This window comes from Numenius arquata, chromosome 17, assembly GCF_964106895.1.
Source record: "Numenius arquata chromosome 17, bNumArq3.hap1.1, whole genome shotgun sequence".
Classification (NCBI taxonomy): Eukaryota; Metazoa; Chordata; class Aves; order Charadriiformes; family Scolopacidae; genus Numenius; species Numenius arquata.
In genome coordinates, this window is record NC_133592.1 from 7917629 (window position 1) to 7937728 (window position 20100).

A 20100-nucleotide genomic window follows, 5' to 3' on the forward strand; every position below is an offset into this window, starting at 1 on the left:
GCCAGGGCAGGCCACCTGCCAGAGGGATGCTGACGTTCAGGTGGCAGGATTTTGTGGAATGATCCAAGGGTGCTTCATCCAGATGCTGCCGTGGTGCCTGGGCAGCTCCTCCTGTGAGCGTTCCTCCATGGCACTTCAAGCTCTGGACCTCTCCTTTGGAACCCAGCACACTCCAAGCTCTGGTACAGTTGGGTCATCAGGTGTGTGCTCATCCTTCAGGGCTTGTTCACCCTGTCCTGCTCTCCAGAGACTCAGTTCTGCAGAGTCCACAGGGACGTCTTCCATGAACAATCACTGCTCACTCCAATACCAGTCTTCAATGCCCATCTCCATCCAAATACACCTGCAACTGCAGAAATTCGGGTGTCTCGATGGCTCCAGCCTCCCCAGATAAACGGAACGGAATGATTTATCCTCGGGTCCTCAGTTTCGAGAGGATCCCAGCTGACAACATCCTGATTTATTGAGGGTCATCACTTCCATCTTTGCTTCGGGCTCTGCGGCAACTTGGCTGCCTGCTGGCGGTGGTGATTTGTTCTGTTTGGTGTTTTATGAGAGCTGCAAGGTGGGGGTTTGGGGTAACCTGTGCTTTCTTCCTGCACCTGTTTGTGTCTATTCTTCGCTGCTAACATTTGGTACCAGGATAGCAAAGTATAACCTTTCACTTGTATAGCCTTACTTGTGATGGCCTCTGATGCATTTTTTTTTGCATACAGTATTGTACAGTTTTCGTAGTATATATATAAATATATATATAAATGTATTTTATTATTTTATAAAAAAAAAAAAAGAAAAATGGGTGGATGAGATCTATGCTGAATATTGAGGCTACACCGGGACTGTGGCTGCTGAGAAACGTGAATAACTGGAAGGAATTAGTTAACAGCTTAATTCAAAGGCCACTAAACCCTGTTGATGAGCTGGTGGGCTCTGTCTTGGTCCTTATCCCCCAGCACCGGAGACTCCAGCAGAAGGTTCACTGCACAGCATCCACCAGCGAGCGGTCTCCAGCCACAGCACAGGCACAGAAGGGCTGGGAGCTGCCTGGAACTGAGGGATGGGGATGGCCCCGGTGGTGGTGCCTGGAGACGGGAATGGTTCCTGGGATTTCTCACAAGGCTGATGTGGAGAGCGTGAGATTTTGGGGCAGAAGATGTCGAGTATCTTTTAAAAGCCCTTTTGCCCAACAGCAACGTCCATAAAGGGAGCTGTGATGCCTCAGTAAACACAAGGGAGGAACAAGCCTGGGAACAGCAGGTGCCCTCATCATCCTGAGTGAGCCTCTGAGCCTCCTTCAGCCCTCAGCTCTTGCTGTCCTTGGATGGTGCTGGGTGCAGGGCTGAGCTGAGACCTTGCTGGGCCTTGTTTCCTGGCTCTGGGCACAATGCCTGGCGTCTCCAATTGGGATCCGTGTCTTGCTGACCAGCACATTTCCCTGGCCAGCTTCAGCTGCCCGGGAGCCGGCGAGGAGCCTGCCGAAAGCAAGGATCCCGCCTGAAGCAGCAGACCATTCTGGATTAGAGCTTCCAATCAAAACAGCAGCTGCCAGGTCTCCTGGGCAGCATCGCCTGCCTGATTTGATCTGACACTGGACCTTGGCTGGTTTGTTCTTTTTCTGTTGTTGTTGGGGTTTTTTTTGTTTGGTTGTTGGAGATTTTTTTTTGACTCGGAAGAAGATTTTCCAGCACTGACACCACCGAGAGATCCCTCTCCTCTCCGGGCTGTTCTCTCGAGTGGGATGAGTTGTACATGTTTGAGCCAAAGATGCACATGGATGAGTAAAGTCCCCCGGAGTCTCCAGGGCTGCAGCTGCAGCTAGGTTAGTTTTGAATTTGGTGAAGCATCTCTTGACCCAACCCTGTGGTTTTTCTTCAAGAAGCACTTATTTTTCCTGAGCAAGTACCAGTGGTGGTAACCTGGCTCCCTGTTCCCATCTCACCTTTGTGGTTGGGGTTTCCTCTCGAGCTGACGTGCCTCCTCCTGCACAAGGACTCCGGGCCCCTTTCCCTGTGCTTTGTGGTCCAGGGTAAAATGCTGACAACCACCCGAAAAGGGAGCCCCGCTTCCAAGCATTTTAACCAAAGACTATCCTGTTATCCAAGCACAGATCTGCTCTCCAGGGTGTCACACCATCCCCACGCCCAAGGTGGCTGTGCACCTAACCGATGCCTCGCATTAAAACAGCATCATTTCTTAATTTTCATCTGGTCCTTAGGGCTGGTGGTGTTTCAGCCTTTCCAAGGGTGGATCCAGCAGCCTGCTCTGACAACAGGTCAGACAGCTTTCTATTGCACACAATAAATGTCTTCTCTACAGTCTGACTCTTCCCTTTTCTTAAAACAAAATAAAAAAAATAAAAATCTTCCCCCCTCCATCTGCAGCAGCAGATGAAGGACACAGATGAAGAAGTAGATACCCAGGCAGGGGCTTCTGCCAAGCATCAGGCTCCACTGCCATCCCCTCCTCCGCCTGCAGCTCCAGAGGCTCTACTGGACCCCGCATCCCCAGTAATGGCTCATTACACCAGTGCAAACTGGAGTTAAACCAGTCTCCTCTGGGGAAAGGTCCCCAGTGACTTTGGCATCAGAGCTCTGCTCAGGTGGGCGCAGAACTATTGTGCAAATGTTTTGTGTTTATTAGGCAAACGATGCAGGCAGACAAATTGATTCCCTTGTGAAGCGAGGAAAGCAGCCACCTCTCGGAGGGAGGCGATCCCAGCCCAGACGAGGTGGTCGCTCCTCTACAGGGGCAGTACCTTTGCCCCTGCGGAGGGCTTGGTGAGGTAGAAGGTGGCTGTGCCGCTGTACTTCTCCTAGGAGACAAGAGGAGCAGGTAAGTGCTGGTGCTGCAGCCAGAGCCTGGGCTGAGGGATGCTTTTGGGCTGGTACAGGCAAGACCTGCTAGAGCTGGGGTCTTGCTGGTCACCCCAGCCATGCATCTGGCCCAGCTGCCTCTCAAGATGGTTTTTTTGGGGTCAGCACACTGTCCTTGCCACTGCCTGGGTTCCCTTGGTCCATCCACAGCAGGGGGCAGGGAGGCTGTCAACACATCCCCAAGCTGAGCCTCCAGCAGACGGCAGAGGCACAGCCTTTTTGGTCTCTCCTCGTTTCAGACACCTTCCTCTGCCCCTGCTTTATCCCCCCCACACTATTTATAGGGCACACCACGATCTCATACAGCAGCAAACTGAGGCTCTGCCTCATTCACTGTCCCCCTCCCCTGACACCCCCATTTTGCTGGTGGTCTCAGCTACCAGCGCAGACTGAGCTGCTGATTTAGAGAACGCTGATGACAGCACCGAGATCTTTCCTGGGCTGTAACCGGCAGTGTAAAGCTCAGCGTTCCCTAAGCTTGGCTTGGATTACTTTCCTCTAGACAGATTTAGCCTTCCTGCAGCTCACCCGGCACCTTTTTCCTCATTTTCTCAGTGCAGTAAGGTCCTTGGGCAGTGCTCTGTGACCAGCATGATGCTGAACTGCCTGCAAGAGCTTAGCTACACCAACCCCGAGTGCCTCAGGAGCACAGTTCCAACGGCGTCCTCAAGCCTTGCCCCTGAGTGTTTCCTTGGGATCTTTAAGACAATCTCCCACCACATTTCTGCCACATACCTGGATGTGGTGCTGGGCTCTCTCTGCAGCCCTGGCCTCCAGCAATGTCACCGTGCAGCCTCCAAAGCCTCCCCCAGTCATCCTGCTGCCATAAACCCCATCGACCTCCAGAGCTGCTGCTACCAGCTGGTCCAGCTCTGGGCAGCTCACTTCGTAGTCATCCCTGGAGAGAGGAGACCCATGGTCAGCCCTGTCCTGCACCCCAGCCACAATCCTTGCATCACAAACAGCTGAAACCTGTCTTGGTGCATCCATTGCTGTAGCAAACTGCAGCAATACAGGATGCCACAGATCCCAGTCCAGCTCTCTGCCTATAAGCGCACCTATACATGAGTGAGGTTGTGAGCATCAGGGACCTGCTGGGCACTGCTGCAAGCAGCACGTGTCTGTAAGGTATGTGATCGGCCGCCTTGTTCGGTCGGGTTTTTCCTAAAACTCCCCGACAGGCTGAGCCATGAGAGACATCGGACAGGACATGGCTCTGCCTGTCCCCAGCGCTGCACCCACGGGCAAGGGAACCCCATGAGAACCTGACATCAGTGTCCCCAGTGCAGCCTGCCCTGCCCAGGGGTAGTACATCCTCACCTGAGGGAGTTGTGACTCTCCACCATCAGCCTCCCAAATGTCTTGTAGTCCTTGCCCTGCAGTGCTTTGGCTGCCTGGACTGTCCGTGCTATCTCGCCGATGACGTGCCTGGCCCGCCGGTAAACCTCCTCGCCCAGCCGGCTCCTGGCCGCTGTGGAGATATGCACGTCCTTGCGGTGAAGCCGCTCTAGTCTGTGGTATGCTGCTGGGGGCAAGCACGGCTGCATCCTGCAACCCTGCTTCTCCACTCATGGCATGCTCCTGTCCCAGTGCATGCATCCACCCATCCACCCCGGGTGCTGCCCTGCAGTCTCAGCCCATGCCATGGGGCACCGAGCTCCTGCTGCCCCGAGGAGCGGTCAGAGCCAAGGGAGGGACCGTCCCCACCTTCCAGCTCAGCCATGGTGGCGTCTCGCAGGCTGGCCTTGCTGAGCGCTGCCGCCGCCTCCTCGCACTGCCGCCGGCGTGTGGGGTACTCGCTGCCTGTCAGTGTGTGCCGCACGTTGGAGTTGGTGACGAGGACAGCCAAGCTGGCATCAGTCAGTGGGACAAGGACGGTCTCCAGGGACCTGCAGCAAGAGCTCAGCATGGGCCACGTGCCCGTCCCCCCCGCCTGCTCCAGCCATCGGCCATCCAAGTGACGTGGCAGGCAGCTCCTGCCTCCGTAGAGGCAAAGTCCACATAGTTTAGGATTTCACTCAAGCGTTTCACTCCCAATTATTAGTCCCATAATGGACCCTAACGACTTTGCAGAAAAGACAGCCCAGGCAAGTAGCTGATAGGATGCAGGAGGAGGAATCAAAGACACAGGAATTAAAATGCAGGGATCCCCAGCCCCTCAATGAGATTTTGGGCTGGGTTCAGGGGTTAACCCCTCCCTGCACTCCTGCATTTATTTCATGGCCAGGGGACCAACTCGTCCCCACCTGCCCGAGGAGGTGAGCATGGCACAGCGAGCTCAGTGCTCGGCCCTGACCTGCAGTCAATGAGCAGCGCGTGGCCTTCCTTGCCCATCACAGATATGAACTGGTCCATGATCCCACAGGGCATGCCGGCAAACGTGTGCTCCGCTTTCTGGCACGCCAGCGCCTTGGCTACCAAATCACTGTCATCTGTGCCAGAGCAGAGAGAGGCAGGTTAGCAGGTCTGGGACCTTTGCCCCTTGTTCTGGAGCAGGGGGAGCAAACACAAAGGTAAAGGCTTGCTTTCCCATGGGGTTTCCCATGGGGAATGGGGTTTGGCTACAGCATCAACTGCAGGTGCTTGCTCCTGCACCAGTGCACGGCACCTGTGCCAGCGTGGGTCCCTGGATCCAGCTGGATGCAATAATTTGACACTGATGTCTCAGATTTTTGGGGTGGGGTGTAGTTGCTCCCAAGGGAACATCCTCTCATCTCATGAGGGTGGGGAGTAGTTGCTCCCAAGGGAACATCCTCTCATCCCCAATGATCCATGGGCAGGTCAGGCTGGGTAAGCCAGAGAAGCCCCGCACCACAGCGATGCCAGCTCCAGCTGCGGCAAAGGGTTGTGACCCACCCCACAGTGGCATTTCGCCGAGTACTGCAGGATCTTGCTAAGGACACCCCCCTCATCCTGGCTCCCACCCGGGAATGGAGGCACCAGGAGCCAGGACTGGCTGTTGCCTTACCAGGGCAGAGCTGCTGGAGGAAGGTGTAAGTAGCCACCTCCAGAGCGGCCGAGCTGGAGAGACCCCCACCCAGGGGGACGTCACTGGCTATCACGGCACTGAAGCCCGGTACAGGACCACCTGCAGGAATAGAGGGGAGGAGGGGGACCGTGAGCCCCTGCAGGGCTGAGGGCTGCCGTGCCCCACAGCTCATGAGGACACGGCTCCGGACACAGGAACCCTGGTCTGATATCCCATTTTAAAACACAGGGTGATCCATGGCAGAGTGTGACCCGGGCATTCCCCCAAAAACAGAGGGGTCTTTGGAGCTGAAAGTGTCTCAGCTGGAGCCTGGTCCCAGTAGCGGCTGTGGGGTTGCACTGGCACTGGAAGAGCCCCTGGAGCACGCCGAAAGCCCGGTTCCAAGCACTGGCCCCACACGAGGGGGGCTCTAACCCACCCAGCAGCCTGGGCCTTACCCCGGTAGTGCTGGATGACGCCCTTGACGTAGTTGGCCCAACCCGGCTTCCCCGGGCTCAGAGAGCTGCCTTGGCGGGGAGCCGGGAACTCCACCCTGTGGGGTTTGTCTGCCTCTGCCGAGGTGGTGAGGATGGAGATGGTCCCGTCCTTCGTGGGGGATCCCACCAGCACCGTCCCCAGCTGCAGGGCCTGGGGAAGGCAGGGAGAAGGTGAGCTCAGACTCTGTGGCATCCCTTGGAGCATCCCCTCTGGTGGCAGTAACTGCACCCGACACGCGTTACCCTTAACTCTGCCCCTGTGGAGCCACCAGCTGCCACTGGACGCTCCAGCTTGTCACGGCATTAGATTTTCTGGCTACTTAATGCCACACAGGGTCAGTCTTAGCACCAAAATGTTGTGACTGACCACCCCAGCTTGGCGCCGGGGTGCTGGCTGCTGGGCTCCGGGGGAGTAGAAACCCACGACAAGGATGTGAGAGGCTTCGGGAAGTTGTCTTGCCTGCAGGGGAATTCAGCCGACCCGCTCCCACACTCCTCGGCCCAAAATAATTAGCTGTAGGTTTGATTTAGGACCGAGTGGGGGCTTTCGCGCCGAGCCGAAGGAGTGCAGGAAGCTCCAGCTGCTTCAAACCATCTCTGCCACCAAAACATCGCTCTCCAGGGACAGGAAATTGTTTGTTGGGGTACAGAAAAGAGGTTTCAGCCCCTCGAAGAGGCAGTTGGGGAGGGGGAATCACACACCCCCCCTCCCCCCCCCCCTGCAGTGAGTTAGGAGCCGGTCTGAGGGGTGCTGCCCCCAATGCTCCAGCAGTCCCAGGCGTGGTGAGGGATCCCGGGGGATCCCGCAGGGTCCTGGGGGGGGGGGGGGAGCCTTGGGGGAGGATGGTGAAAGGGGAATCCCGGGGAATCCCGCAGAGTCCTGGGTGAGGGAATCCAGGGAGGGAGGGCGGTGAAAGGGGGATCCCAGGGGATCTTGCAGGGTCCTGGGCCAGGGATCCCGAGGGGACATCCTGGGGCAGGCGGGGGGAGACGGCGGCCAGGGTCCCCCAGAGGCTGCAGGGGGGATACGGAAGGGTGACACCGAGCGATCACGGGGCCGGGGCGGCGGAGCACGGCCCTTACCATGGGCAGCACGAAACCGTCGTTGTAGTCGGTGTGCTCGCCGATGAGGTTGACCCGGCCGGGGGCCCACGCCGCCAGCACGGCCGCCCCCCCGAAAGCCTCTTCGTGCGCCCGGCGGGCGGCCGCCAGCAGCGAGACCGCTCCGGGCTCCGCCATGGCCGCTCCGCTCCGCCCTGCACCGCCCCCGCTCCGGCGCCGCCCCCCTCCGCCGGCGGCCGGGCTCGAACTCGCGGCCCTGAGGAGCGGCGGCGGAGCTGGTGGTGGCGGGTGGGGGGGGTCCGTTGCCGGTCTACGGCAGCCCCTTCCCGGTGGTCGTGCGCGCCCCTGGCTGCGGCCTCGGGGGCGCTGATCCTTCTATGCGGGTGCGTGTCATTTTATGACGATTCTGTGATTCCACAGGCAGGGCGAGCTGCCAGCGCCCGGGAATTTTTAAGTCCCTGTCTCTATACCCGTGGCCACATCCCCGTGCCTGCGTTGTCCTAAAATATAGCATCACAGGGTGGTTTGGGTCGGAAGGGACCTTAAAGATCACCCAGTTCCAACCGCCCTGCCCTGGGCAAGGACACCTCCCACCAGACCAGGTTGCTCAAAGCCCCGTCCACCCTGGCCTTGAACCCCTCCAGGTGATTCTGCCACTTTGCTCTGCTCTGGTGAGACCTCACCTGGAGTACTGTGTGCAGGTCTGGAGCCCTCAATATAGAAAGGACATGGACCTGATGGAGCAGGTCCAGAGGAGGGCCACTAAAATGATCAGGGGGTTGGAGCACCTCTGCTACGAGGACAGGCTGAGGGAGCTGGGGTTGTTCAGCCTGGAGAAGAGGAGGCTCCGGGGAGACCTCATAGCGGCCTTCCAGTACCTGAGGGGGGCCTACAGGAAGGCTGGGGAGGGTCTGTTTACAAAGGCCTGCAGTGACAGGACGAGGGGCAATGGTTTTAAGTTGGAGAAGGGGAGATTTAGATTGGATATTAGGAAAAAGTTCTTTACTATGAGGGTGGTGGAACACAGGAACAGGTTGCTCGGGGAGGTGGTTGAGGCCCCTTCCCTTGAGATATTCAAGGTGAAGCTCGACGAGGCCCTGGGCAACCTCGTCTAGTTGGGGGTGTCCCTGCTGACTGCGGGAAGGTCGGACTAGATGGCCTTTGGAGGTCCCTTCCGGCCTGGACCAATCTATGAATCTATGGGGCAGCCACAGCTTCTCTGGGCAACCTGGGCCAGGGTCTCACCACCCTCAGAGTGAAAAATTTCTTCCTGAGATCTCATCTAAATCTCCCCTCTTTCAGTTTGAAGCCATTACCCCTCATCCTATCACTACACTCCCTGGTAAAAAGTCCCTCCCCATCTCTCCTGTAGGCCCCCTTCAGATACCGGAAGGGGCTCTAAGGTCTCCCTGGAGCTTTCTCCAGGCTGAACAACCCCAACTCTCTCAGCCTGTCCTCACAGCGGAGGTGCTCCAGCCCTCTGAGCATCTTTGTGGCCTCATCTGGACCCGCTCCAATAGCTCCGTGTCCTTCTTGTGCTGAGGGCTCCAGAGCTGGTGGCAGCACTGCAGGTGAGGTCTGGCAGGAGTGGAGTAGAGGGGCAGAATCACCTCCCGATGCATGGGCAGATACGTATGTGTACGTATGTGCCGGTGTCTCCGTCGTATGTGTGTTTAATGCCGATGTATTGTAGCTATATGCACAGATACACATCTGTATAGGCATCAATGGCTGCGTTACACCCGGAGAGGTGCCCGGCCCGCAGGCAGCCACAGGTGGGTGTGAGCCGGGAGGTTTAACCCCCCGCCCCACGGGGCCGGGCCGTTCCGCTCCCGGGGCGGGGCCCGCTCCCGGTTCCCGGTTCCCGCCCGGAGCCGCCGCCGCGGGACCACCCGGGCCGGGGGTGTGGGGGCGAGCCCATGGCCAGGAAGGAGCCGCTGCTGAGCGCCCTTAAAGGTGAGCGCGGTCGCCCTCCGGGGACCCGTACCCGCCTCCTCCGGCAGCCCCCGCCCGGGGGCCCGGCCCTTCGCTGCGCACCGGTACCGGTTTGACCGGACCGACGGCGGGGCCTGGCCGGGGGCCGGGCGAGGGTTCCTCGGGCCGGGAGCCACCGTGGCAGGACCAGCCCCACCGCCTGACCGGGTGTTCGCACCCGCGTTGCCGCCCCTGACCTTGGCTTTGAGGAAGTTTACCGGAGTTCCTGCCCGGTGCGGCTGCGGGGTCGCATCCTGCGGGGTGTCGGGCACCTCCCGCACCGCCGGCGACCCGCCCTGGGGCTGCGCCCCACTCGGGGGGTGGCACCTATGGGTGCTAATGCTCCCCTTTCCCCACGGCAGGTGGGGTGCTGCGGCTGCGGGAGAGCGGGGGGCCCTGCACGGACACCTCGCCGCACCTCATCTCCTTCTGCCAGCTGCTGGAGAGCATCCTGCGCAAGGGGCTACGGCGTGAGTAGCCCTTCGTGCTGGGGAGGCAAGGGGGGGGGACAGCATCCCGGTGCCTGCAGCGAGGAGCCTCACGCTCCCTTTTTCCTGCAGAGCCAGCCTGGGGCTTCAGGAGACGGGATTACTGGCACTGGGTGGAGCAGCTTCCCACGGGGGACAGCAGCAGGTGAGCAGCCCCAAGCCGGGCTGGGGGTGACAATCTGATCCATGGTGGTGTCCATCGTGATGTGCTTATCGCAAAGATCCTGGGTGCGGGAAGGATGCTCCCATGTTTACCTGAAAGGAGGGTGTAGCGAGGTGGGGGTCGGTCTCTTCTCCCAAGTAACAGCAATAAGACAAGAGGAAACAGCCTCACGTTGCACCGGGAGAGGTTTAGGATGGATATTAGGAAAAATTTCTTCACCAAAAGGGTTATCAAGCATTGGAACAGGCTGCCCAGGCAAGTGGTGGAATCACCATCCCTGGAGGCGTTTAAAGGATGGGTAGACATGGTGCTGAGGGACATGGTTTAGTGGTGGTTTTTTGGCAGTGTTGGGTTAATGGTTGGACTTGATGATCTTAAAGGTCCCTTCCAACCTAGACGATTCTATGATTCTATGACCTGAGCTGCTTCCCTTCTCCCCAGCCAGGCCGACCCCTCTTTCCATCAGCATCCAGAAAGCCGGTGGCTGTGAGAGGACACGGACGGCGCAGGGCCGCGGGCGGTACTTCCTGCGCTTGGCTCTACAGGGGAAGGTGCTGGTGGCGGCTGTGCGGCAGCTGGCACAGACCCCCCGACTCCTGGAGGTGCAGCTCACAGTAGGGAGCCCCACTTACCCACGGGCCACGGGCAGCGAAACGGCAGCGTAATGGTGGTGTTTCTCTGCATTTCAGTTTTATGATCCGGTGAGCTCCGTCCTTGGCAATGAAGACCTCCTGGGTAAGATGGGGGCTCCTCCGAGGCAGGATGTAACTTGCCCCGGGGGTGGCTGTCGCAGGTGTTACAGCCTGATGTCACGGCAGGGGGAGGAAAATAGTCCATTGTCATTTTTCTGAGCCAAACTTAGTGGTAAAATCTAAGTTACGCTGCTGCAGTGATGGAAAAAGAGGTGTAAATATTTAAACACGGTTTGAATCCATCTAAGGTTGATTTTGGTGTCATGTGGTAGGAAAATTGCTTCTGAAGTGTTTTTCGTGTTACTTCTTTGTACCAAGGGCGCTGGTTGAAGCGGACCCAGCAGTCTGGCTTCGAGGGGAGCCCTTGGTGGCTGGGCCCAGGCTCTGGTCCCACGGAAGGGGTCACAGGAGGGGTTTGGTGCAGTAAATGGCTGCTTTTGCTCGACAGCCTGCACCATTCCACCCGCAGCTCCTTGAGGTGGGGGGGAGGGGGGAGCAGGCCAGGGTGAAAGTCTTTAATCTTTTGATTATGACAAATAAGCCCATGTTAAACCTGTACCTTGATGGCTTGTAAATCACCCGTGCTGCCGGTGCATGAGCAGATTGCAGAGCTCCAACAGCGTAATTGCAAGGCTCGTGCAGGAGAGCCGGAGCAGCTTTGCTTTGTGTTTAGAGGGAGAAATGGAGAGAAAGTCGCTCATCAGCAGCGTTTGCTGCCAGCCTTGGGCTGAATTTGGGGAAATCAAGCGTCGAGCCGCAGCACTTCTCTCCCCATGCTGGCAGCAGGAGCCTGGGATGAGCCTCCATCAGCAGTCTGGGTGCCGTGGTGCTGGGATGCTCTCAGAGCCTCACTCCCCAGGGCTCATTAGTTACACCCAAAATGGCTTTATTCGGACCTCTGCCATGTCCCCACGAGGTTGTGGTTGCCGGGAACACGGCAGTGACGCTGCCTCTCTATCCCCATCCCTCCACAGAGCCTTTCCTTTCGCTGCTGCTGGTGGTGACAGAGATGGATTTCTCCCTGGACCTGCAGGTACGGTGACAAATTGGCGGGGTGGAGGCCGGCACACAGCTGCCAGCACAGTGCCCCAGCCCCTTCCTCACCGGGACCGATGGCGCTGACACTCCTTTGTTTGCAGAATTGCAGCTTCTTGGACGAAAGCTGGCTGCTGCCGGTAAGAGCTCATCTCTCCCCGGAGCCGTCCTTCCGCCACCTGGCCCTCGCTGAGAAGTCAAATGAGGAAAATACAGAAGGATTTGGTGGGGAGGGATTGCCACGCAACCGGCCGCAGCCAAGGGGTGACTTGGCTCAGGTTCACCAGCACGAGCAGAGCCACCTCTGCCACCGAGGCTGGATCCTGCTGGGTGCCTGTGCTGCTACTGGGAGCAGATCCCAGCAATCCTGGGAGTAAAACCAAGCAAGAGTAGTACCCAGGCCTAAATTGCTGACATAAATCAAGTTTCCCCCACGCTCCCTCCCCTGATTTCTTTCCAAAAAATCGCCGTTTCCCTGGGCTGACAGATTACGCGTCAGTTGGTTTCGCTCTTGGTTTTGCTCAGTCAAATATCAGGGTGTTTATTGAGAGCAGCGGGGATGCCTTGATGTCTTAAAAATAAAGAGCATCCCTCCGCTGCCTTTTTAACCCAAAAGAACCCCTATAAGAGCTCAAGGCGACTTTGGGGCTGCTTACAGCGTGCTGCTGCGGAGGCCAGGATCCCGCTGGCTTTTGGGCATTTCTAGCAGCAAGTGCTCCCAGCCGAGCTGGCCGTGTTCCGGGTCCCTGGCTAATGCGATGTGACAGTAAGTGCTGCTGCGAGCGGCAGCGGCTCCGGGGAGGGGCAGCAGTGCTCCCCCCGCTGCGTGGGGACACGTGGGGTGAGGGAGGAGGGCTCATCGCTGAGTTAAGGGTTCACCTGCTGCTTTGCCATCCCATCCATCTGGCAGGTTTGTCCCTCCAGGGTCTGGGCGTAGCTGAATCCCAGGAGAGGACGGGGACAAGCAGCCTCTGATGGTCCCAGCCCAGCCTGGGGCGCTGGGGACCAGCCTCTCCCCGGGTTCCCGAAGCCCTGGTTTGGCCCCAGTGCCAGAAATGATCCAGGTCAAGAGGTCTCCATCCTCCCTCTCATCCTGGTCATGGTCCTTGGGTGTCCTGTGGCCATTGCCAGGGCCACTGTCACTGGCTGCTCTCTTCCAGGTGTGCATCACTTACGAGACAGCCCCATGCCGAGCGTTGGGGATGGTGCTCAGGTAGGAGCCCTGGATCCTCCGCTCTGCTCTCCAGCAGGATCTGGACACCACAGCACTCAAGCCCCCCAAAAGGGGAGATATCCCGTTGAGAGCATCGGGGCTCTTGGGTGCTTTTTCTCCCATTTACTCAGCCTTGCTGGTATCTGCTGTCCATGGGGTGGTTTTTCCCTGCCTCTGTGTATCAGTGAAACATCACTGATGGCAAGGAAAGGCTGGGGGAGCTGGGCTGGGTCCCCAGGGCTCAGCCAGGGCTCGGCTGCACCCCCAGGTATGTGGACGGCCGAGTGTTTGTCACCAAAGTGCTCCCCGAGAGCCAGGCGGCCATGGATGAGGTGGTGCTGGCAGGTGACATCCTCGATGAGATCAACGGTTACTCCCTGAGAAACGCCTACAGCGGGCAGGTGGGTGGGCACGGTGGGCTGGCGTGTGTCATGTCCTCCCCCGCCATGTTCCCTTTTCCTACTCCTCATCATCCCCTCTGCTTCCTCTCTCCAGGCTGGAGACGTGCTGCAGAAGCTGAAGGGACAACCGCTCAGCTTCCACCTGCTGCGGTGGCGGTGGCACGATGGGGAGGTCTATGAGCCACTGCTGCCTTACCTGAAGGTCCTGAAGGAGAAGGAGCCCCACTTCCAGCTCCAGCGCAGCCCCCGGCGCCAGGGTGAGGGGGAGCGACGGAGGCTGCAGGGAGGCAGGTAGGTCAAGTGTCATGGGGAGCCCCCAGGCTGGGCTGGAGGGTCCCAGCTTTGGGCCAGCCCCATGTCCCCAGTCTCTGTTCAAGGCTGTGGGGTCAAAGCTGTCCCTGGGGATGGTGGGGGAGCTGTGAGCATCTTCCCCTGCAAAGAGCAGCAGGAGGATGCGCGGGGTCCTTGCTCTGATGCCCCCGAGGCCTTTTCTCCCCAGGCTGCTCTACAACCTGCAGTACCTGGGTCGGACCAGCGTTGGGAAGGTGAGGTTGATGGGGCAAAGACGTGCCATGAGGTACGTTGTCTCTTCTGGGTTTCTTTTCACGTGCCTGTGGGTTATTCCCTCCTTCCCGCTCCATTTCAGTACGGTGGCAAAGAGGTGCTGGACCGGGCCATCCCCGCCGTGCTGGAGAGGCACCGGGCAGCGCAGGTGAGTGATGGGGCTGGGGGCATCCCAGGAAGGGCTTGGTGAGAAAACTGCAAGGAAATATGGTCTCTGCCCAGGGATATTTTTTTTCCTGCCAGCACCAGGTTCGCTTGGCCTTGCTGAGTGTTTGACACCCCAACTTCCCCCCGCCCCTGGGGGGTATTTTTCATTTTCCTGGTGAGAAGCATCTCTGCAGCCAGGAGAGGAAAGTGCATTAAGGGGGGAAAAAAAAAAAAATACAACCACCTGCAGGAAACCACTTGGAAAACTGTGGGAAGGCTGAGCCTGGTCCCAGGGGTGATTCCCCAGCCTGCTGTGGGGCTCAGGACACTGTCGCTTGAGCCTTTGGGAGGTTGTTTGTGAAAATTTTCGAGTGTGAGAGCACTGGATGGTGGGGGAAAAAAAAAAAGAGCGGCACAGAGAAAACTTCTTGAAAAAGCTGTGCTTGACTGCACTTTACCCCCTCTGCTTTTGGATAATCTCTCTCTTGTAAATATCTTACTAAAAATGGGTCTTGGACGCTGTGATGATCGGGGCTTCTTTCCCCTCCATCCCCCATTCAGGAGGTTTTATTTGATGTGAGGGAAGCAGAAGTCCTCGTACAGGAGAAGACCTCTTCCAAGGTGAGCGAGTGACATCCGAGCTCTGGGTGACTCCGGAGGCTGCTGCTCTGCTGGCACGGGGAGCCCAGCTGGAGGGCTTTGGGGGCCAGTTTAAAGCAGGAACTGGGACAACAGGGACTGTCTGCAGCCCCCAACACCATCTCCCTCCCGTCCCCTGCGCAGGTCCTGTGGCGCTACCCCTACCCCACCATCTCCTGCGTGGGACGCTGCATGGACAGGAGCAATTTATTCGCCTTCTGCGTGGTGTGAGTGCTGCCCGTGAGCCCTGGGGGGGGGGTTGGGGGGGTGGGATGTAGAGGGACAGGGGGCTTAGAATATAAACGAGCGACATCCAGCCCCGCCGTGGGGTCTCTGGTGTGGTTACGAGCCAGGGCTGGGCTTCCAGAGCCGCTCTCTCTGCCGGGTAATGTGCCTGTTTCCATTTTTAGCGCTTCCCCCGAGAGCCCTGACGGGAGCACGTTCGACTGCCTGGTGTTTGCATCCAGTTCGGAGCGGGAATGCGAAGAAATCATCAAGAGAATCGGTAAGGGAAGGGTTTATGTCTTCAGGTACCGTCACAGCGAGCTCGTAGAACGCAAGAATTGTTATTCTGGTCCGCTCCATGCAAGATCTAACTTTTTTTTTTTTTTTTTTTTACTAAGATGAACAGATGCTTTGATACGGTTTTGCGGTGGGTTTGGGTTTTGCGTTGTGTGTTGCTCTTTGAGGCTTTTTGGTTGGTTGTGTTTTTGTGTGGTGGTTTTGTTTTTTTTTTTTTTTCTTTTAACAATTGCTAGACAATGATTTTATTTTAAGAAACAGCTTCTAGGCATACCCAGATGGTTCATTGTTTCCACTAAGAACTTGGAGGAAACATTGTTTTCGAGGGATGTTATTTTAAAACATACTTTTCCTGCAGGAGCCCAACCTGCTACTGCAGCTGAGCACCACCTCCAGCATTCATAAATTCCCATCACTTGGAATTCTTATTTTATTTTCTTTTAACCTGCCTGGATGCAAGCCTACGTGGGGCTTCCCGATTTACGTGGCTCCTGGGCCACCGAGGAGCCTCAGGTTTCTTGTGGGGACATCCCTGCCTTGGTGTCCCCTCGGTGCCCAGGTGCTCCACCTGAGATCACTTAGTGCCAACTAAAGTTGCTTAACGTTAAGGCAATTAAGTTTACAATTTAGCTGCAAGGAAATCTTTTTCCCTAGCGGTTTAGCGAGGAGGAAAACACTTGGTTTGAAACCTCATCTTAGATCATTTTCAGAATGTGTTTTTAGCAGCTCTGTGGCAGATATAATGGCATCAACCGGGGGCCGTGTTTGTTCCGAGCGTGCTTGGAGCAGCGCAGGGAAGGGCGGTGAGGAAGTTGTGTAAGAGCCGGGGGTAAGGAGCGCCTGTTCCTCCAGCTGCAGGATTTAAGCACACGGAGTGGTTTGTCTGATAAGGGAGAGCCCTGGATCCGGCCCCGGAGCTTCCCTGGCCTGTGCCAGGGCCGCTCGGCAGCACCCCTGGAGATGCCTGGCAGCACCCCAAAGGATGCTCAGCAGTACCCCCAGGGATGCAGCACCCCAAAGGACACTTGGCAGCACTGCTAGGGATGCAGGACCCCAAAAGGATGCTTGGCAGCACCCCCAGAGATGCCTGGCACCACCCCAAAGGATGCTCAGCAGCACCCCCAGGGATACTCGGCAGCACAGAGATGCCTGGCAGCACCCCCAGGGATGCAGCACCCCAAAGGATGTTTGGCAGTACCCCCAGAGATGCCTGGACCCCCAGAGATGCCTGGCAGCACCCCAAAGGATGTTCGGCAGCACCCCCAGGGACGCCGTCTCCAACCCCCAGAGCAGGAGGCAGGATGGATTTCAAACCGCTCCCGGGCCATCCTGGTGGAAGGAGGTGCTGGGAAGGTGCCCGATCCACACACGCTGAGGGCCCATGGCAACTCGCTGCCCGCTGGCATCCCCTTGCTGTTTTCCCTCCTGGAATGCCACCGCGCTTCAAATTCCATTGAAATAAATCAAGCTGGGCTCGCTCGACTACTTCCCTGTGCTACTTTTCTCTGCCAGCTTGAGCCTCACCAGCGCAGCCTGTTCTTTAGGAGCCTCGCAATTCAATTTAAATGTTAATTACCTGTGTTTCAGATGTAGCTTGAACAGCTCTCCTCAACCCCAACCCAACAGGGGCCAGCTGCTCCCAGAGGAAGAGCTGAGGAAGCCGGAGCAGTCCCAGCCCAGGCCCCAAAGAGTCCTTCTCCAGTGAAGGTTTGAGCATAATCCGGTTTCATCAAAAAAAAAGCTTAGCTGGGAAAAGCGACTCTTACTGAGCGCCCGTTCCAGTTTGCTCAGCAGCCCATCTGCTCTCAGGCTGTATAATTAGCTTTTCCCCCTCACGCACCATCCTGCGCTGGCTGCTGTTATTAACTGGGGCTTAGTCACCCAGCCAGGTCCCACAGAAACTGGTGGGCCCCAGCCCCACACACCCCACACCAAGCTGGTGGTTTTGCTTCAGGCAGACCAGCCACACCACTGAAACACACTCTTCCCCTGCACCTACTGGGAAATTGGAGGGGAAAAAAAAAAAAACAAAACCCCAGCTTAATGGGTCCTGAACAGCTGACACCAATAAGCAGTTAAGCTTTATTAAAAAAAAAAACAACCAACCAACAACCCAGAGGTTACTCCTCCTCTGCCCCACAGCTGCAGGGCTCAGCTCTCACTGGCCAAAAGCCATGAGTCAAACTAAAGCAAGCCTCCAAAAAGCTCTGAGGGTGGCCAGGGCAAGCTGACAGGCAAAACAAAGCTGCAGGACTACAGGCACCTACTGCTACAGCTACAGGAGCCAGGAGGAGGAAGCTTCTTCCAGCCCATATAAACCAAACGACAAAGACTCCTCACATGTGAATGTAAAACATTTAATTTAAAAATGTTGACACTACAATATATAAAATAGCTATTATAAATGCACATAGTGTATTCTATAGCTGCCAGGTTTACTTTTTTTTTTTTTTTAGGAAACTGTAAGTTACACTGTGGTTAAGACTTGTAGTTTCACCCTCTGAAAAAGTCCACATTTGATCACAGTGATGTATGGTCAGACTAACAGCCCCAATTGTTAAACACTTGGATCAAGTCATAACCAGTTTTATTGCAAAAGGACCCTGTACACATTTATATCAATTCTAGTACCTTACAAGTTTAGCTACCCAACAAGTCATTAACATACAGAAACATGCATGAGAAGCAAGAAAGATCACCCATCCCTTCTGCATATTAGCAACTTGTCACTCCTGAGCAACAAGGCTCACATCACTGAGGTTTATGTGAACAGTCACTTTTAGCATTCATCCTGAGTGAAAGATGGAATGACTTAAGTACAAATGCAACATATTATAAACAATTTCTTACAAAAAAAGTCACAAATTAAAACCAAAGTATTTTACAGAATTTACTACAAAACACCATAAAAACAGCCTTCACTTAAGCCCTCTCCCCCCGTATCCTGCGAGCCAACTGGATATCTTTGGGCATGATGGTGACTCTCTTGGCATGGATGGCGCACAGGTTTGTATCTTCAAACAGACCCACCAGATATGCTTCGCTGGCCTCCTGTTTCAAGAGCACAAGAAGAAAGGTCGTTAGAAACCCTCAGCGAAGCACACTCAGCGCCGCGAGCGCCGAGGCCCAGCAGGCCGCGAGCAATACCTGCAGCGCACCGATGGCTGCACTCTGGAACCTCAAGTCTGTTTTGAAGTCTTGGGCGATTTCTCTGACCAGCCGCTGGAAGGGCAGCTTGCGGATCAGCAGCTCCGTGGACTTCTGGTAGCGACGGATCTCACGGAGGGCGACGGTGCCCGGCCTGGTTGGAGGAGGAAGGAGTGAGCGGGTGAGGCGGGGCAGGGGCTGCGGCAGCGCCGGGCCGTGCCGTGCCGGCGGCCTTACCTGTAGCGGTGAGGCTTCTTGACGCCGCCGGTAGAGGGGGCGCTTTTCCGGGCCGCCTTGGTGGCCAGCTGCTTGCGCGGAGCCTTCCCCCCGGTGGACTTGCGGGCGGTCTGCTTTGTACGGGCCATTTTTCTTCACTTACCTATAGAGAACAAGCAGGCTTGACAAGACACCCGGCTCTCCCCAGCCTCGCACCGACACGACCCGCCAGGCCTGGCGACACTGTGTGTGTCATGTCGTGTCCCCTCCCGCCCCGCCACGTCCAATCCCCTCCAGCCCCAGAAGCGGCAGATGTCGGCGAGCTGCCCCCCTCCCCCGCCGCTGAGGCGGGCAGGCGGCCAGCGGCCTCCCCCGGGAGGGGGGAGGGAGGAGGAGTCATGGTTCCCCCCTCCGCCCCCGCTTCAGCGTTCGTGGCCCGGCCGCTCCCCTCCCCGGGGGAAGTGGACTGAGTCACGCCGCCTCCTCCTTCCTCCCGGGCCATCCCGAGGAGGTTGGCGAGGGGGGGAAAGGGGGGGGGGGTATGGCGGATAGGAACCGGCCGTGACTCAGGGCACGTAGGCAAGGCCCAGTCTGCCCGCCAGGCTCTAAGAGAATTCCAGGCCGCCAACGGCCACCCAGAACCGCCGCCCGCCACGAAACGCGCCCGCGGCCCCCTACTCACCGCTCAGCGAAGAAGGAAGCACCGGTGCCGGTAGCGCTGCGCACCGAAGCCTGCGCGTCTCCTGTCCCACAGCCGCTCCACAGCCAACCACCCCCTCACTGCGCCCTCCCCGCCGCGGGGACTCGCGTTTTATACCGGGGGCGGCACACGGCGCGGTGACCTCACAATGCCTGGAAACAGCGCGCCGCACCATTGGCCGGGACCTCCGCCGGCGCCGTGGCGTCACGACACACAAAGGCCGTGCTCCGGTTCCTCGGCGCTGATTGGGCGCATGCCCGGCCGCTGATTGGTTGTTAAAGTAGGCGTCCGATTGGGTACTGTGGGGCGAGAAGGGGCCAATCGACGGCGGGCGGGCGCTCTGCGCTCTGATTGGACGAAACGGGGCAGGGTTTGGATCCTACCCTTTGTCGCGAAGCTCCACAATGGGAAGTCAATAGGAGCGGGGCGAGCGGCGGCGGGGCGGCGGGCTCCCCCGGGCACCCCCCGCCCAGCCCCGGCCGCCCCCCGGCCCGCCCTCCCCGGGGCAGAAAGCGCCTTTCCCGGCCTGTGATGCGGAGGCGGCTGGCGGGGGGCTGCGAGCGGCGAGGGCCGGGCCGGGCCAGGCCGCGGGGCCGCCAGGGGAGGGGGGCGGTGGGTCCCCGTCCGTCCGCCACCCCCCGTCCCCGCCACCGCCTCCCCCGGGTGCCGCAGCGCGCAGGCCGCAGGGGGTGGCGGCCCCCGGGCGAGGAGCGGGAGGCTCCGGTTTGGTGGTGGGTCCCTCGTGGCCCGTGTGTTCACCCCCCCCCCCCCCCCCCGCCGCGCTCCTGAGTGACAGCGG

At 58.0% G+C, this 20100-nt stretch overlaps 2 protein-coding genes across 2 annotated transcripts; both read right to left on the reverse strand.

Moving 5' to 3' along the window:
• Positions 1-2616: 2616 nt before the first annotated feature.
• GALK1 (galactokinase 1) lies at positions 2617-7577 on the reverse strand. Its single transcript, XM_074160204.1, has 8 exons — positions 7422-7577; positions 6300-6489; positions 5842-5961; positions 5170-5305; positions 4581-4762; positions 4194-4344; positions 3609-3771; positions 2617-2812 (listed from the first exon to the last, which is right to left on the reverse strand). The coding sequence occupies exons 1-8, from the start codon at positions 7575-7577 to the stop codon at positions 2741-2743; spliced, it is 1170 nt and encodes a 389-aa protein (XP_074016305.1). The 3' UTR covers positions 2617-2740.
• A 9703-nt stretch (positions 7578-17280) lies between these two features.
• H3-3B (H3.3 histone B) lies at positions 17281-19399 on the reverse strand. Its single transcript, XM_074160384.1, has 4 exons — positions 19284-19399; positions 18623-18764; positions 18386-18539; positions 17281-18289 (listed from the first exon to the last, which is right to left on the reverse strand). The coding sequence occupies exons 2-4, from the start codon at positions 18748-18750 to the stop codon at positions 18161-18163; spliced, it is 411 nt and encodes a 136-aa protein (XP_074016485.1). The 5' UTR covers positions 18751-18764; positions 19284-19399; the 3' UTR covers positions 17281-18160.
• Positions 19400-20100: the final 701 nt, after the last annotated feature.

Excerpts from the sequence above, each read along its gene's own strand:
- H3-3B (XM_074160384.1), bottom strand. The coding sequence starts at position 18,750 with ATGGCCCGTACAAAGCAGACCGCCCGCAAGTCCACCGGGGGGAAGGCT. Across the intron at positions 18,540-18,622 it reads AAGAAGCCTCACCGCTACAG|GCCGGGCACCGTCGCCCTCC; the intron begins GTAAGGCCGCCG and ends TCCTCCAACCAG. Across the intron at positions 18,290-18,385 it reads CAGCCATCGGTGCGCTGCAG|GAGGCCAGCGAAGCATATCT; the intron begins GTATTGCTCGCG and ends CTCTTGAAACAG.
- GALK1 (XM_074160204.1), bottom strand. The coding sequence starts at position 7,577 with ATGGCGGAGCCCGGAGCGGTCTCGCTGCTGGCGGCCGCCCGCCGGGCG. Across the intron at positions 5,962-6,299 it reads CGTCATCCAGCACTACCGGG|GTGGTCCTGTACCGGGCTTC; the intron begins GTAAGGCCCAGG and ends CTATTCCTGCAG. Across the intron at positions 5,306-5,841 it reads CCTCCAGCAGCTCTGCCCTG|ATGACAGTGATTTGGTAGCC; the intron begins GTAAGGCAACAG and ends GCTCTGGCACAG.